This window comes from Colletotrichum fructicola (genome assembly GCF_000319635.2).
Source record: "Colletotrichum fructicola Nara gc5 chromosome Unknown KSG_Nara_v1_contig05, whole genome shotgun sequence".
Taxonomy (NCBI): domain Eukaryota; kingdom Fungi; phylum Ascomycota; class Sordariomycetes; order Glomerellales; family Glomerellaceae; genus Colletotrichum; species Colletotrichum fructicola.
The window spans coordinates 2584863-2601923 of NW_027094055.1; the positions used below are offsets into that span (position 1 = coordinate 2584863).

The following is a 17061-nucleotide window of genomic DNA, read 5'->3' on the forward strand; positions in this document are numbered from 1 at the left end:
TGAGCAAAGCATCCAAGGTCCAAGATGGGTCGTAGAGCTGTAGGTCTCTTCGGGAAGGGCAACACAGTCCCTTTTGTTCCACGTCCTTGCCGTCGTCGCAGCCATCGTTTCTAATGCTGGAGACGGTGCGGCTGATTCCGCGACATGGAGCGCGACGTCGTTGGGAGTCGTACGTCGGCTTTAGGCGTCTGTGGTGTTGTAGAACTTCTTTAGAACCTTCTCGGCGTCCTCGTACTCCGTCTTGAGCGCCTTGAGCGTCTCGGTAATGCGTTCCAGGCACAGCTCCTCATCCTTCTCCGGGGTGCCATCCTCGTTCTCCTTCTTGCCGTAACGCTGGATCTTCTCGCAACTGTCTCTAACCTTGACGAGGCCGAGCGTGGCCGATGAGCCCTTGAGGAAGTGCCCCAATTGCGACAACTTCTCGAGGTCCTTTTCCTCTCTGCATTGACAAGAGATGAGAGTCAGCGCTGTCCAGGAGCATATTTGGACCAGCCCAAGGCCCACGGAAAACCGTTGGGCCGCGGGTAAGAGGGGGCTAAACGAAGAAGAGGGGGAAAGGATGGGTAGTGGGGGGCAAAAGGTGAGGGCGGGCGGTGATGATGCGACTCACAAAGCCGAGTCCATCGACTCAAAAGTTTCTTCTGCTTGCTCGAAGAAGCCAAAGACGATTGACTGGCTGAATTCGCGATCATCCTCGCTGTCGTCCATCTCCAGGATCTGACCGAAGGTGACCGAGTCAATCGCGTCGCCAAAGTCGGTGGTGCTGAGGGGACCGTCATCGCTCTGTGCCCAACACCCCACGTTAGCCCTCACAGTCCAAACCGCCGCGTGACCACAACATATTTTTCTTTGATGGTTGCTCACGTACTTTGTCCTCAGAGGCAGGCATTTTTGGCGATTTGTGTTTATTTTGTTAGACTGGTTTCTTTTTTGTTTGGTGATCAGGCAGGAGTTGACAACAGAGCGGATAAAGGCTCTAGAGGGGTAAGAGTGACCGAGAGTGACACTCAAGTATGACTGGTGGCAGCACGGAGACACGGAGGAGCTACTGAAGCGAAGATTTGGTTAGAGAGCCCGAGGCAAGCAAGGAGGTTCAGTCCAAGGGTGGATCCCACGATGGATAGATATGTGTGGTGTGATGTGGATTGCGGGATGGGAATGAAAGCTTGGGAATATCTGCGCCCGATCCCTGGAGGCGAGGAAGGGTAATGCTGGGTATGATTTGGTTTCTTTTGTGCCGGGTAAGGGAAAGCAGCATCAATGATTGATTGTTGGAGCTGCGGGTGATGATGAATGAGATATACCGCAACAAGGGCATGTGCAGCTGAGTGTGGGTATTCGGATGGAGGGGAGGAAGGGGACAACGCAGAGGCAAAACAGCCGCCGCAGAAGCAAGCGAAAGCGGGAGAGAAGGGCACGACAAATTACTTACAGATGAACGATGAATAGGGTCAGGGGGTGAGGATTGGATACAGCGAGCAGTTGTTTGGGCGAGCTAGAGTAGGAAAGGGTAAGCTGGAAGTCGGGTCCGATTCTGGTCGGGTGCGCATATAAGACGAGTTTGTCTGCTCTGCTAAGGTAAGGCGAGGCAAGGTGTAAGGTAGGCAAAAAGGCAGGTAGGGCTTCCGAGGTGTCTAATAATTTTTCGGCGGGGGATGCAGTGAGTGATGTGGGTAGGTGGACTTTTTGGAGGGGAAGAACTGCGTGGTGGGGTTGCGTTGGTGACTGCGAAGTACCTGGACTTGCTGGGTTAGGAGCGAGACGGCCCACGACGGGAGAGGACAGGACTGTACCTTCTGGAAAAGGAAGATCAAGTAGCGGCAGGGTTTGTAGTTCGTCTTCGGCTTTTGCTTAGGCGCGAGGAGGTTGCAGCTGAATTAAGGTGAAGGAACCTGAGAGATGCGGCTGTTAGGTGAGGTTGAAGAAGTGATGTAAGAAGTATGCGGGCGAGGGTGAGGTGACTATGATGTGTATCAGGGAGGCGAGCAAAAAAAAAGAAGCGTTCAGGGTTGACAAAAGAGAAATCTCCCGAAATGTCAAGTGTAGCAATACGGCACGCGACGACGACAAGAGCAATAAGAAGCGTCGTCTAGGGTATCCAGTTGCGGCAGCCACCCTCACCTCCAGGACGAAGATGAGGATCAAGGTCAAGGTCACTGGGAGGTGAGAGGTGAGAGGTGAATGGGCAGGCGGGTTGAGCGAGTGCCGTTGAGCGCCTGAATTGAGGTAAAATAAAAGGTACACCAGACGCCAGGGTCGAGGGCCCTGGACGGCTGATTAGAAGCGGAAGGCGTGACGGCCGGGGCAGTAGGACCGGGGCACGAGAGGAGGGGAGATGATCTCTCAAAGAGGCCAAGGGCAAATCTGGGAGTGATCCCTAGCGCGATTTTGGTTGGGGAGTCTTGGTGTTGGAGCTGCTGCAGTTGCAGTTGCAGGTGCTGGTGCTGGGTGCTGGGTGCTGGGTGCTGGGTGCTGGGTGCTGGGTGCTGGGTGCTGGGTGCTGAGGGGGCAGGCAGAGATGCGTGCGACCTTACCTTCCGGCTGGGAAACGCGCGCCAGGTGTCAGGCGCCAGGTGAGGACGATGTGAGCAACTGAGATGCGTCGGTAAAGTAGGTACGGTGAGTTGAGGTGAAGTTCAGTGAGACAGGCTCACGAGTCCAACTAAGCCGGATGACAAGCCTCGGGAGCCGACGGGTCTGGAGAGGAAGCGCGCTGCTGCTGCTGCTGCTGCTGCAACTACTGATGCTGATGCTGTGGTAGTTTTGGTCCTTGTCCTGGTCCTGGTCCTGGTCCTGGTCCTGGTCCTGGTTGCGGTGCTTCTGCTTCTTCCCCTGCTCTTGCGGCAGCGGACGACCCTTACTGATGCCGGAAATGTTACTGCAAGGCCTGCGTGGGACGTTGCTGCGGGCAGACGTTGTACTGCCCAAGAGGAGGGGCGGACGGTGGAGGGGTCGTGGTGACGAAGGAGTGGAGGGGGGAAGGAGCGGGGGGATGAAAGTCAGGGTCAAGCGATGATACGGCGGGATTGGGTCACCTTTTTCTGCAGGGCCTTCGTCCGGCTAAGGTATGTGGTACCTTAGTGGGCGTGAGTAGGTAGGTAGGTAAGGTATGGATGTAGGCAAGGTACCTGGGTAAGGAAGACACGGCGTAAATAGGTCGGGAGGTAGGAATGTTGGCGGATGCGGTTGCTGTCTTTTTTTTCGTGTCTCTCCCTCGTTATTGGTTTGAGGAACGCTGCGGCAGGAGGAGGTGCGAGGTTTGAACGGTAGTGAGTAAGGTGGCTCAAATACTAGGTGGATGGAGACGAGGACCGCTGACAAGAGAGACGGCGGACACAGGCAGAGGCATGTACACTTGACGCTGGTCACAGCACTGCAGATTGACGGGGGAGTACAGCAGAGTAAGCAGCAGGAAAGTGTAACCAACGTCCTCGACCGCATCCGTTTAGATCACAGAGACGCTGTCCTGGCTTAAAAGGACAATCCAGACTGGTTGAGACGAGATATACCAGAGGAACTCAAAGCCAAAAAAGCAAGGCGGACGAAATAGCGAGTCGAGCATCACCGTACGGAAGGCAGCGATGACCCAGCCAGTGCGCCGCGAGGTCTGGCGGCCGCCAAAACTCGGGTCGGGAGATGCTGGACTGGGAGGGAGCTTGATGCTGCTGGGAGCTGGGAGCTACCGCCGTATGTACGAGAGGGAAGGAGGAGGCTGGATATCCACCGCACGAGTTCTAGGCGCGCCGACCTGACCTCATACTTAGTCAACTGATGGAAGCGTCGCCAGAGCTGCATCACTCATAGCCCTTGTCTTTCAGGGTCCGTCCGGGCGCCTCCGTCAACACACAACAGACGCAGCAACTAGCAGCATGCAAACACTTTGACGACAGGAAGAACAGCTGCGACTGAAGTGACCGCCGTATCTTACCGAGCTACGGGAGACGGGAGTATCTGAACGACGAGTACCTTATCCTTCGGGCCAAGCATCCAAGCAGGCACCTTCTTAGCTTGCCGCTGCAGCAGCCCAACTAAGGCAAGGAACCCAAGGTGGATAAGGTAACCGAATACTGCTGGGGCAGAGCCTGCTAGCACCTTTAACGCGTCTGGCATCCCCCTACGTACGGGGCTCATCGTGTCATTGTCTTCCTTCGATGCAGCATCTCTGGTCACTCGTCCATGAGCTAGGGACGCCCTATGTAACCCGCCGGGACAAGGCACGCCTGTCCTGAGGGGGAATCTTCTTCTTCACCGACGACCGTCAAGTAAGTAGCTAAACGGAAGGAACCAACCAACCTGCCTTCTACCTGCCTGCCTCAAGTTTAAGGTGAGGCTCTTCCGACCTTGACAGTCCTGCAGCTCGCCCGTGCCTTCCTTCCCTAGGCACCTTTGGATCCGTCTGAAATGGTCTTCTTTTCCACAATCGCGAGCTCTTTTGTGTTATCAAATGAGGAAAAGAAGCAAATCCATTCACAGTGCATCTCCTACAAGTACCCAACCCCTCCCTCCAACTCTTGGCTTTCTGTCACTTGCGTCCCGGCTACCTCTGCCGGCCTCTGATTTCTTTTCTCCATGCAATATCCGTACGTCGACCGCATTCGCACCAGTAGGTGAGTCCCGACGATCAGCCCTGATCAACCACGCACGTTCTCGCAACGTCTTACCACGGGCGTTCTCGGCGCTCTATTACAGAGTCTAGACCATTGACAGTTCCCACACTTACCAACTTTCGCAGGAAATAAACCAGGTTCGCGTCATGACAGCGCCTGGTTCAGCGCCTCCAGCTGTCAGGATTCAATCCGAAGACGCCGGATCACTTGTCATTTGACCGACAGCACCACAGCTGATAGACACGCACCGCTGTTACCTACCCGCCGTCGTTTTCCCCCTCCCTCGGAAACCTTCTAGACCGGACGTGGTTCCGTCCTCTGGTTGAGGATATCCATACTGCCTTACGGACACATACAGTAAGTCTGAGCACCGACACAGGACAACCACGCTACCTACCCCTCCGTCTGCCGGGCCCTCCTTGCGACTGTGCCAGGTCACCAGGATCCTGGACGATGCGAAAGCGCCGCCCTGCATGGCAAGCTAGATAGCATCTCTCGCGCCGCAGTCATGAATAGGTTATGATCAGCATCTTCCGCTGCCTTCCTTCGACTTCCTCTCGGCAACCTGGCGCAGCTTGGTCTCTGCTTGCTTCCAAGCGGGCACTCACCGACTTTGAATCTCACTTCCGTCTCATCTTGAGGTTTACCTTTTGTTTCGCCTACTGCCGGTCGTTTATTGAATTTCTATCCGCCTCTTCTCTGCCACGTCCTATCAAGAGTGACCTGACGGCAGATTTGGCGCAAGGCTACGCAAGCTTCCTAGAGATTGCGTCGGAAAAGCAAAGCCAGTACTTAGTAAGTGAGCTCTGAGGTCTGATTCCCAGCCATAGCTCCAGGAGTTGGTCGTCACTGGCCCCGTCAGTCAAACCCCTCCTTCAGCCAGCCCCTGACTAGCAGACGTGGCCAGTCAACGGAGTACGGGCGCAAATTGGACGATCCATAGGCAATGTCTCGATACACTCCAGTCACCCATCAAAGACCCTCGCTGGAGCTGTGGCAAATTGACGATACTTGCTCAACTATTGCGTCTGGAAACTCACGATGCCAATGGTTCACCACTCCACACCGATAGGAAGTCCCAGGCATGGTAGGAGGGGTCGAAGCCAAGTTAAGGGCAGCCGCGGGAGGCAGAGATCGGGGTGCGAAAAAGAGGCAACTGGATGGGCCAGCAACGGCGGAATGCAGGGTCCTAACCCCGTCCCCAAATGCCTTTCGACGATCCGTTCCTGATTCAAGACGCTTGGCCATGCTGACATGCCACCCAATGCCACCGGCGCAGTATAGTTGACAGGGAAAGCTTGGTGAAATACCGTCCCACACCGCTGCAGAATCAACTTGTTGGAGCTCGTCGATGGAGGCTAGACTCTCTCGGCCGACGGTTGACACCCCACTTCCAGATTCTTTTCAGCAAAGGAAAAAAAGGATTTTCGTGCGCTGTGTGGCCGGTGTGGTGGTGTTGTCCACCATGCTCTCCGTGATGGGGTTCCGTCGAGGTGGTTAACTGGTGGTGAGGTGGGGCTCCTTGCATATGCACTCTGGGGGGTTGGAGTTAGTTTCTTCCCAGACGTCATAACGCGCCTGAACGTCATCGGTGGGTCGCACCGCAGGCTATGCAAGGACCAGGGTGTATTGGCTGCTGGACGCTTCCGTTTTGGGTCACAACCGTCTGTGGTTCACGCCGACGGCTGCCACTAACCACCACCACCTCACAGCCTGCCGCCGTCGCCGCCGCATTCTCGCGGCTGTCGTCTGGCTGATTGCGAGTCCAGTGTGGCGGAGAGAACATTTTCTGGCGACAGAAACCTGTTCCGGTGGTTCAGCGGCTTCGGAGTATGGGCGTGGTCTCTCCTAGTTCATGCTGGAGCTCAGCCGCTCGAAGCTAGGTAACTCTGCGACCTCACCAACGCCAAAGAATCCGGCAGGGCGGGACCGTAACGTGGCAGGCTCCGTGTTTTACGGAGATCCACTCCTGACGGTCGGGTTACAGATGCGGTAGGCCGGAAATCGGCATGCCGCTAACTGAGAACTTCATCTCCACGGGCTTCGTCGGTCCCACCACCACCACCACCACCAGGCCCATCTTTGTCGCCCGCTCGCCCATGCTCTGGGATCCAAGACATATCGCTCCGCACCTTCCAGAGCATTTTCGACCTTCTGTGAACAACAGGACGGGAGCGCAGCCGCTTCGATTCGTCTGATGATTGGTTCGGCTGAACTTGGGTGTCACGCATGCGCCAAGTCCGCTAGGATGGCAGTACGGCTCAGTAAGGAAGGGAGCCAGAAACGAGGAGAAGAAGAAATACCGAAGTGACAGCTTCTTTGACTCTTTCTCGTCAAACCTCGATCGTCGCATCAGTGGAGGAAAGCTCGATATCGCACAGCCAATGGCTAATGTACGGTGACATCTTTACCACCAGCTTCTTCAGAGCTTTGGCGCGAGGCCTCAGCCAGAGGATTGGCTCCGGTATTCAGGACCTTGAATAATGTATTCCATGACGAAGGCGTTAGCGCGTTCAGAGTCTGAGCATTACAAGAGCCTGCCTGTGACAATCACCGACGAGTTTCATTCCGGGAGCATGCGGCTCGGAATCACAAAGCTTACTGTAGGTTCTGAGGGAGGTTAAAGCAAACCTCTGCTGGCCTCCAGATCTCATCGCAGGTGGACACCAGATGACAGCCGGAGCCGATTTGTCTGTTGTACGCAGTAAATTCATGCTCACTCGCCCCCCGCTTTACGGCTGAATCCTGGCTCCACTCTGGCGGTCGGCATCCGTCCGAATGACAAGGGGCATATATCGGTCAAGCAACTTTGAAAACCGTGGTCTGCGGAACGGCCAGACGGTACGATATCGCGGCGGAAACGTTGATCCACGGGCGTGGCTCACACGAGCGACAGGTATTGGGCGATCACGAGCCGACCTGCTCCTCCCCGACTGTGTCCTTCACCGTCTCTCGAGGCAGTCTGCGCGGACAACACGAGGTTCCCGCCGAAGCTGCATGCAAGTGCGAGGTGACACTCCCAAAACCTGTTTTTTTGATCCTGCCGTGCGAGTAGCCTCCCTGCGCCGGCTTGGCCGGCTATCATGGCCCTCTGGGGGCTTCAAGACGATGGTTCAGATGAAATCCGCACCTTTCCGTTGGTCGAGAGCCGCCGTTTCGCATTAGACTTTTTCTATATATTTTTCTAGACGCCCGAAGAAAAGCAAACATTCTGCCCGGCCGGATATTTTGACGGGCAGTATTCTCGAGGCCGTGGTTGATACGGCTGACAACGGACCAGACGTCACCAGCTCCGCTTGCTGGTGTAAGTGATCACGTGGTTTACAGCCTCTTGGCCGGAAGGACGAAGGGCGAGCTTCGTTCAACCTCGCAGCTGAGGTTGGACATGTCTTTTTACTGGAACAGGCAGGTGGTTCTTCTACGAGAAGGGTGCTATTGATTCCATCTCGCAGCGCCGATCATGGAAGAAGGAACGTTTGCGCCGCAATCTGCACGAGGAACCATTAGGGAGGGGACGTGGGCAGCAGCAGCATTCCCGAGTGACGAGGGGCAGACAACATGGCCCACGAGCAGATGGCTCCGAGACGCGGTAAATATTGCTTCTCGCGGTATATTCAACTTTTGGAAGGATCCGGCAAAAACGTAACGTGGGGCCCAGTAAACATTAACAAACATACCCTGCAGATTCGGCTGCCGGGGTTCTCAAATAGTCTAACGGTGATGCTCCCAGTCCTGCCAACTGCTAGGGCTGTCGTGATACCCACATCACCGTTCTCCCAAAGGGCGGCCGAAAGGCCCCTTGGCAGGCATTCTTTTCGTGGAGACACCTATTTTTTTTTTCTCCCCTCTACCATTGTCCACTTACAACAAGACTTTGGTGGCCACACTGAGCAACCATGCCGCATCCTGCCAACCACCCTCGTTAGCCTTTGGGGGCGGAATCCGCTCTTCCGGGGCGTTGGGCACGCCCTCAAAATGCCGTGCTGACCACGAGCGGAGCTCCTGCGCCTCGTCGATTTCATGTCCAAAATCCCCGTCCATGTCTTCGTCGTCCGACTCTTCCTCATTTTCTTCAACCGCGAACAGCGGCCATCCCAGGATATTTCCCACCCACGAAGCGGCACCAGCCCTCTCCCCCTTGACAAGTCTCCTGACGGCAGCTTCGTCATCTTGAGCCGTGTCAAAGTCGAAGGCTTCGAGCTTCTCGTCCAGATTGACAAAATCGGGCCCGGGGACGAGCTCGTCACTGTCATGGTGACGGGGAAAATATCCTTCGTCAGAGTGTCGCTCCATGGGAGTCAACATCTGGCTTCTGGTGCCCGCCCTGCTAGCTGACCGACTTCCAGGACGACTCGGACGTGCGGAATGGGTGTAAGCTCCGTCCATATCTGCAAGGCTGCCACGCCGGCTGCCGCGACGACTAGCCAGCTCCCGCTCGCGAGCCAGTTCCCTCTCGAAAGCCTCGTCTTCCGCGTCCCTTATGCCAGTCAAGCTCGTGGAGCTCTCTCTCGACACCAGCCACGCCTGGCCCTTGAACTCGCGGCTCTCGTTGCTGATGAGCGCGCCGGTCCGCAGAAGCCAATCGCTGTCATTGGGGTCTCTGGCGGAGAAGTCATCCTTGCGGCGGCGGACGGTAGGAGATGTGGTGCCCGAGACGGACTTTCGGTAGTGGGCTTTGCGGTCGTTGGCGGCGGGGGCCAGGTGCGTTGCGGACTTGCTCTTGGTGAGCTCGGCGTGCGGTACGGAGGCGCGGCGGACGTGGGAGTTTGAGCGAGCGGGTGAGCGGGTCAGAAGGCCCGGCGTCGTGGGTGCGGATTTGCCCTGCAGATAAGAGGTGCTGTGGGCTGGCGAGGTGAGGTGGTCGGGCAGGGCATCGTCGTCTTGCATCGGCAGCCTCGAGGTGAAGGGGGCGAGGGAGAGGTGGTTCAGGTTTGTGCTGGAGCGGTTCTTTCGACGCGCCTGATTCGCGTACTGCTTGTATGCCTCCTCCATTTTCTGGTGCTGCTTCGTATCAGGCCTGTCGTCTGGCAGGTAAGGTAGGCTGTGTAAAAGTATGGATGAGTGGGCGCGAATTGGTTAGACGACTGGGGAGACGCAAAGCAAGGGTCTAAATGGGTCGTTGGTTCTGGTGACAGATGTGTATATGCAGGATAGGAGTTCGGGTGGTTTCGCTTCAGGTTATATGGGGAAATGGTTGGGAAGCACCAGGAAAGCTTGTTGAGGAATGGAAAGGGAGTCGACCGGCTCGGCCATTGACGGGACAGCACAGTCTGTTGCAGCAGAGAGAGCTACGCCCGGGGACATGGCTTTTTTGCATGCGCTAATGGCAAAATCCGGGGCAGCCAGACTTTTGGCCGAGGAGGGAGGAGACGATCGGCTTCCAGGGCTGTGATTTGCTGGCCGGGTCCTGCGGGGAGGGCGGTGATTGGATGCATGATTACGTAGGTACAAGCCGACTGGCGAATGTGCTCGGGTAATGCTATGCGGATGAGTGCCGGTCTGCTTCTTCAGCCCCCTCCCCTACGCAGTACTGCATATCCTCCCTCCCGTCATGCAACCTCTCTACGCGTTACGGAGGTCTTTGCGCTGTAGTTCTAGGCCTTGGTCGCCTGTTGTTCACTCTGGTATGGGCTGACTCTAGCACCATGTTGCGAGACGCTGTTCATGCAAGCGGTGTTTTGTCAGGTGGTGTTTAGGGTCTCGCAGCGGCCCGGCTGTTACCTTTTTGCAGTGGCCGTACAACGATGGAACAAACAAATGATTTATCAGAGTTTATGCCTTTTTCCCCCCCTGTCAATATGGAAGAAAATGAATCGGAAATGGCCGTTACGAGAAACTCCGTGGAGCATGCTGAACAGCTCTGGGATTGCTAGTCTACTTTGTGTGTCGTCCTAACAAGAATCTGGAAGGAGAAGAGAAAAAAACATGGAAGAGGCGACGACAAGCGTAGCAGAGACGAGGCAATCCTCAACTGAAGCTGTGGGCAAGCGCGGAGGCGTGTGGCTTGCGGCGGGCGGAGGCGGGCTTGCCCCCCTTCTTCCGGGATACCCAATCCGCCGCGCTGCTTGAAGCGCCCGCCCGCCGCCGAAGCAGAGGGCCCAGCGAGCTTGGGCCCCGCCAAGGTACTCAGGTTCCTGACGGCGTGCGGCGCTACCAATGTTAGGGCGAGGGGCCTCTTAGTGTGCCCGCGTATGGGCCGCGACGGCGCATATGAGATTTTCAGCAAGTGAGGCAACGGAGGGGGGTCAAGGGGAAAAAAAAAGTTGCAGCACCATAGGTGAAGGCGGGACACACTCACGAACGCAACGACTCACTCACTCACTCACTTGCTTCACAACCCGACCACCACCACCACCGATGACACTGCGGACATAACCGCAATCGGCCGAGGAATCACAAGAGCCGAGACTCACGAGCCAGAGTGAGGAAAAGACGATATGCGGAACCTGCGCAACATTCGATACGGCGCCTGGCTGCAAGAGTCACCGTCGGCGGCTGCCGTCACCTCGGCATGCTGGGACCCCGCCAAAGACGAGGTCCTCTGCACCACTGGGCCGACCGAGGCGAAAGCCACCATTGAGCTGGTGAGGCTGTCGGACCACCAGCAACAGCAGCAAATGTGTGGCGCCATTTTTCATCTCTGTCTATGCCTCTCCTTGCCCCCTTCCCCCCCTACCCTCCATTACCTAGTTTCTTAGCGTTGTTTCTATGTTTAACGTTGCAACCGGTTTGCCCTGTTTCACGATGGTTGATCGTTTGACGGTTTATTTCACCCAAGCTCCTAGACTTATATCCCCAGGGTCTTGGGTGGCGGTCATGTGGCTGTAGCTGTGATTGTTCAAGCTGACATGGCTACGAGTGGCTTCGGACTGTGCATCACACGTGTGTGAAGCGGTGACGGACTTTTGACTAACATGGCATTGGCAGTAAATCACACGTCGTTGCGAGCTGGGATGCGCCGAGCCCGAGCCCGGTCCTGCCCGCGGACAGGGTTGTCAGCATCCACCACTTCAGCGATACCCTGACGACATGTATTATCCTCGAGGGGGGTGACATCGTCACGGTCCAGGAGGATGATGGCTTCAGCGGCGCTGGTGATGTTCAGATTGAGATTGTCGGCTCCATTGACGCCGGCATCGCTGCTGCGGGATGGTCCCCTGACGAGGAGCTGCTCGTTGTCGTGACCAAGGAGGGAAATGCTGTCTTCATGGGCAGGACGTTCGATCCTATTGCCGACGTCGAGATGACCGCGGAGGACCTGAAGCTGTCGAAGCATGTCTCTGTTGGATGGGGCAAGAAGGAGACGCAGTTCCAGGGCAAGGGTGCCAAGGCGCTTCGTGACCCGACTATTCCTGAAAAGGTCGACGAGGGACTGCCGAGTGTGAATGAAGACGGGAGCGCGGCTGTCAGCTGGAGGGGTGACGGCGCATATGTCGCCATCAACTCGACCGCTGGCGGCGCGAGGAGAGTCGTGAGAGTCTTCTCTCGCGAGGGCGTGCTTGACAGTGTCAGCGAGCCCGTGGACCACCTTGAGGGCAGCCTCAGCTGGAGGCCGTCGGGCAACTTGATTGCTGGCATTCAGCGGCTATCCGAGAAGACTGATGTCGTGTTCTTCGAGAGGAACGGTTTGAGGCATGGGCAGTTCACGCTCCGCAACGCTGATGGACCCCTGAGCGAGCATGAGAAGATCCGGCTCGAGTGGAACTCTGACTCTACCGTTCTGGCTGTCATCTTGAAAGACAGGATACAGCTGTGGACGATGGGCAACTATCACTGGTATCTCAAGCAGGAACTGCCATTGGCGTCCGAGTTTACAGGGCTTTCTTGGCATCCCGAGAAGCCGCTTCGTTTCGCTGCAGCGACAATAGGTATGATAGCCTCTTCGATTCCGAAGTTCGTGACGTTGACAATAGCTCAGGTGGTGTGAACTTTGCTGAGTACATCTTTACTGTGGCCCGCGGCTCCTTGAGCCCCCCGAACGATCACGGATCAGTTGCCGTGATCGACGGGCAAACGGTCAAGCTGACCCCTTTCCGGACGGCGAATGTGCCGCCGCCCATGGCATGGGCTGAGCCGGAGTTCCCTGCGAGCGTCGTTGATGTCGCGTTTGATCCTAGCAACTCACTGATGGCGGTGCTGCACCGTAAGGGACTGGACGTCTTTGAGTGGCAGACGAAGGGAGACAGGTCAATCCGCCCCACGGAGCTGGCCAAGGTTGTCTTTGATGCGGCCGGAGTCCCGCTCCAAGTGGCCTTCTCTTCAAAGACGGAGTGCCAAATTCTGGCATCTGCAGAGGGCCTCAAGGTCGAGACCTACGCCGTTAAGGCATCGGGACTTAGTCTCACCAACACCACCCAGCTGAAGCCCACGGAGACCATAGCATCTATTTTCAGCTACGAAGGCGATTCAGGGGTTGAAGCCATTGCTCAGGATCGCTCAGGCAAGCTGTACAGGCTGCCCAGTCAACAAGCCCCTGAGCTGCTTGGGACACAGCTCTCAACCCAGCTTCCATGGTGCGAGGTCAGGGACATCAATGGTAGGCCTGTGGCTCTGGGCATGACCAGGAATGGTCACCTTTATGCCAATTCCAAGCAACTGGCCAAGAACGTTACCTCGTTCGCCGTGACCCCCGCGCATATTATCTTCACAACGAACAATCACTTTCTCAAGTTTGTACATTTAGTGGACCCAGAGGGTATGTCATCACCGCGATATTGATGTTACCGTTGCTGACGATCTACAGAAATGGAGGTTCCCGGGGACGATCCGGAGATTGACGAGAGATGCCGAAGCATTGAGCGTGGCGCTCGCCTGGTAACAGCGACTCCAACCAACATGAATCTAGTCCTCCAGATGCCGAGAGGAAACCTCGAGACTATCTACCCCCGTGCTATGGTCGTTGCTGGTATCAGGCAACTCGTAGACGAAAAGAACTACGGCAGAGCCTTCGCGTTCTGCCGCACACAGAGAGTCGACATGAACATCCTCTACGACCACCAACCAAGCCAGTTCCTTTCCAACGTTGGTCTTTTCCTGGAGCAGCTCAAAGACATTAGCTACATTGATCTCTTCCTGTCATCACTGAGGGAGGAAGACGTCACTCAAACAATGTACAAAGACACGAAGCGCTCCCCGAGGTCGTCAGAGCCAGAGCCCGTCACAAAGTCGTCAAAATCCAAGGTCAACAAGATCTGCGACGCGATCCTCAAGAGCCTGGCTCCCAAGAAGGCCACAAACCTCCAAAACATCATCACAGCCCACGTCTGCAAGGACCCACCAGCCCTCGACGACGGACTTACCCTTGTGTCGGAGCTCATGCAAGAGGACGAGAAGCTCGCCGAGCGCGCCGTCGAGCACATTTGCTTCCTCGTCGACGTCAACCGCCTCTACGACAACGCCTTGGGCCTGTACAACCTCGACCTCGCTCTGCTCGTTGCTCAGCAATCTCAGCGTGATCCGAGGGAGTACCTCCCCTTTATCCAGAACCTGCACAAACTTCCGGACTTGCGCCGCAAGTTTGAGATCGACGACCACCTCGACCGCAGAGCCAAGGCTCTTTCCCACCTCAAGGCCTTGGACGCGTTCGATGAGCTCCAAAACTACGTTGTCAAGCACTCGCTCTACCAAGAGGCCTTGAGCTTGTACCGATACGACCAAGCGCGCCACCAGATTCTCACCGGCCTGTACGCAAGCCACCTCGAGTCGAACTCCAAATACCGCGACGCGGGTCTCGCCTACGAGACCCTGCAGAACTTCTCCAAGGCGACAAGCTGCTACCGCGCCGCCGGCGTGACATGCTGGCGCGAGTGTCTCTTCGCGGCACAGCAACAGACCCCCCCGCCATCGGAGGACGCCTTCACAGAACTCGCATCAACACTCGCCGAGGCGCTGTGGGAGGGCAAGGAGTACGCCGCCGCCGCCACGATCCACGCAGACTACCTCTCCGCCCCGGAGACGGCGGTCAAGTGCCTCTGCAAGGGGTACCACTTCGCCGAGGCCCTCCGCCTCATCGCCCGCGACCGCCGCCCGGATCTGCTCCCTACGGTCTTCGACTCAGGCCTCGTCGAGGCACTCAGCAGCAGCACCGAGTTCCTCGCCGACTGCAAGTCGCAGCTTCTCGCGCAGGTGCCCCGCGTGGCGGAGCTCCGCAAGAAGGCGGCCGAGGACCCGCTGGCCTTCTACGAGGGCGAGCGGCCCGGCGGGCACGGCGACATCCCCGACGACGTCTCCGTCGCGGCCAGCTCGCGGATGAGCACCAACGCGAGCTTGTTCACGCGGTACACCGGCAAGGACGGCAGCGTGGGCACGCTCGGCACGGGGGTGTCGCGCGCGACCAGCAAGAACCGCAAGCGCGAGGAGAAGAAGCGCGCGCGCGGCCGCAAGGGCACGGTGTACGAGGAGGAGTACCTCGTCAACAGCGTCCGCCGCCTCGTCGAGCGCGTCGAGGGCGGGGCCAAGGACGAGGTCGGCAGGCTCGTGTTCGCGCTGGTGCGGCGGGGCATGACGGAGCGCGCGAGAGCGGTGGAGGTGCTCATGGCGGAGGTCGTGGAGGGGTGCAAGGCGGCTGTCAGGGAGGTGTTCAACGTCAAGGAGCAGACCGAGGCCGAGGCCGTCATGGGTCCCGACGGGGAGATGTGGATTCCCTCCGGGGCGGATGCCGTCCTGCAGGAGCATCTCGACGCGAGGGCGAAGAAGCTCGAACCGCCCGTCCTCGGGGCGTTCCAGAAGCTGACGCTGTTGGGATCGTAGATTCAGGGGTTTTAGAAGCTTAGACGCGATATACACAAAAGTTCTTTGGCAGAAATAGACGCGGCTTTTTGGGTCTACTAAAAGTACAATATTGCACATTTGAGATTTTACTTTGCTTGTTCATACATAACGCCCCGTTTCCCGACGTCTCACATCGTGGCATTCACCTTATTGAGGCGGCGGATGGCTTTCCGCCGTCGGTGTTTCCGGGACGGCGGCTTCCGGGACTGGCGCAACCTCGGACATGCCGGCAGCGCTCAACGTTCTCGCCTTGTTCTTCGCAATAACCTCGCCAATCTTCTCGAGCATATCCTCCGTCAGCTCGGGTTGTCCGCGAGCACGGCGGGCCAGACGCTGCTGGGTGTTGAATTCCTGCAGCGGCGTGCGGATGGTAGCGGCGGCGTCCGGTGTCAGCCTCTTGCTCGCCTTCTTCTGCATCTCCTCGACCTCCTTCTTGAGGATGTAGTCTTCCTCGTGGCGGGTGCGGAATTTCGAGTACTTGTTGCGCAGCTCGTCGATGACAGTTTCCGGCATCGGCGTGCGAAGGAGGGTTGGAACGAAGGTCTCTTCGCTGACTTTCTCGCTCTTAGTATCGACTCTGTACTCCTCACGGTTGGGTTCATCTGCCTCGGGCCAGGGGATAATCATGTTGTAGCCCGGAATCTGGCGCTGGAAGTAGAATGACCCGTTCGGCAACTTGCGGGGTTTGTAGCTACGGAGTTGGCGGATGATTACGTCGCCGGTCGAGCCAGTTATGGGATCTTTGATTGGGTGGACGAGGCGGATGGACGAGATGGGAACGGCTAACGGAGCGTTTTGCGTGGGGGGCGCATCTATGGCTTTTTGGAAGTTCTCGGAGACGGCAATGGTCATCTGGTGGGTGTTAGCTTCTCTGCTTCGTCCCAGAAAAGGGCAACTGCCTCCTCCGTACCTTGGCAATGTTCTCCAGCATTACGGTACCCGTCGACTTGTCAATGCTCTCGATGCGATCAATCTTGCCCTTCTCGGGGCCGTCGAGGAGGACGACGCGGTCCTTGGGTTTGAGGCAGAGTTGGTTGACACCCCCGGCCCAACTGCACCGGTTCTCGATCTCGCTGAATTTGAGACCGGTCTGGCGACTGTTGCGATTGACCTCCGAAGCGCCCCATTCGGGTAAGAGGTCGCGGCGCGGGGCAATAGTGCCCATACTCCATTTCTCCTGGCGGATGAGGCGGGAGGTCCTGATATCGTCGTTGAGCTCGTCCAGTTGCTGGCGCTGTTCCCTGAAGCGCTGCTGCCTCTGATCGGTTATCTCGTAGCCCTGGCGCTTCTTCATCTTTTTCGCGAGGACCTTTTCGGCCTGTCTCGTGCGCTTGATTAGTTTCTGCATCGTGGGCGAGGAGGGGGGCGGTCGGGGCCCGCCGCCTGTTAGACTCTCGAAGGTCTCGTAGTTCGGTTCAAGGTGATGCCACCAAATTCATCGAGGTCCCTGGGCGCTTTGGCGGTGATCGCTGGGGGCGTTCGAAGAGCGGCGGCCGTGGTGGTGCTATCGACGGCCCTCGAATTGGTGATTTGGAAATTTCAGACGGGCCGGTAGCTTCCAGGACCCCTGCAGCTGGCGCCGGACCGGGGCCACGCTGGAAACGGGGCTGTTCACGGATAAATGGTAGCGCCGATGCTCCGGATCTCTTCTGAGGTGCCCAGCTAGGTTTGACTCCGCTTTCCA

General features: G+C 57.3%; 5 protein-coding genes across 5 annotated transcripts; 1 reads left to right on the forward strand and 4 right to left on the reverse strand.

Annotated features, from left to right (window-relative positions):
• Positions 1–180: 180 nt before the first annotated feature.
• On the reverse strand, positions 181–889 carry mpr1 (Multistep phosphorelay regulator 1; the record flags this gene model as incomplete). The annotated part of the gene is made up of 3 exons (XM_032035498.1): positions 181–439; positions 611–783; positions 869–889. The coding sequence occupies 3 exons, from the start codon at positions 887–889 to the stop codon at positions 181–183; spliced, it is 453 nt and encodes a 150-aa protein (XP_031885509.1).
• Positions 890–1634: 745 nt separating this feature from the next.
• CGGC5_v009397 (uncharacterized protein) lies at positions 1635–3349 on the reverse strand (the record flags this gene model as incomplete). Its single annotated transcript, XM_066152166.1, has 8 exons — positions 1635–1736; positions 1794–1872; positions 2158–2265; positions 2535–2592; positions 2655–2860; positions 3036–3076; positions 3129–3193; positions 3292–3349. The coding sequence occupies 8 exons, from the start codon at positions 3347–3349 to the stop codon at positions 1635–1637; spliced, it is 717 nt and encodes a 238-aa protein (XP_066008536.1).
• Positions 3350–8468: 5119 nt separating this feature from the next.
• On the reverse strand, positions 8469–9599 carry CGGC5_v009398 (uncharacterized protein; the record flags this gene model as incomplete). Its single annotated transcript, XM_032035497.1, has 1 exon — positions 8469–9599. One exon carries the CDS (start codon positions 9597–9599, stop codon positions 8469–8471), a length of 1131 nt encoding a protein of 376 aa, XP_031885316.1.
• A 1445-nt stretch (positions 9600–11044) lies between these two features.
• On the forward strand, positions 11045–15356 carry IKI3 (Elongator complex protein 1; the record flags this gene model as incomplete). Its single annotated transcript, XM_032035496.1, has 4 exons — positions 11045–11226; positions 11535–12475; positions 12526–13302; positions 13351–15356. The coding sequence occupies 4 exons, from the start codon at positions 11045–11047 to the stop codon at positions 15354–15356; spliced, it is 3906 nt and encodes a 1301-aa protein (XP_031885508.1).
• A 168-nt stretch (positions 15357–15524) lies between these two features.
• Positions 15525–16725, reverse strand: CGGC5_v009400 (54S ribosomal protein L40; the record flags this gene model as incomplete). Its single annotated transcript, XM_032035494.1, has 2 exons — positions 15525–16229; positions 16288–16725. The coding sequence occupies 2 exons, from the start codon at positions 16723–16725 to the stop codon at positions 15525–15527; spliced, it is 1143 nt and encodes a 380-aa protein (XP_031885355.1).
• Positions 16726–17061: the final 336 nt, after the last annotated feature.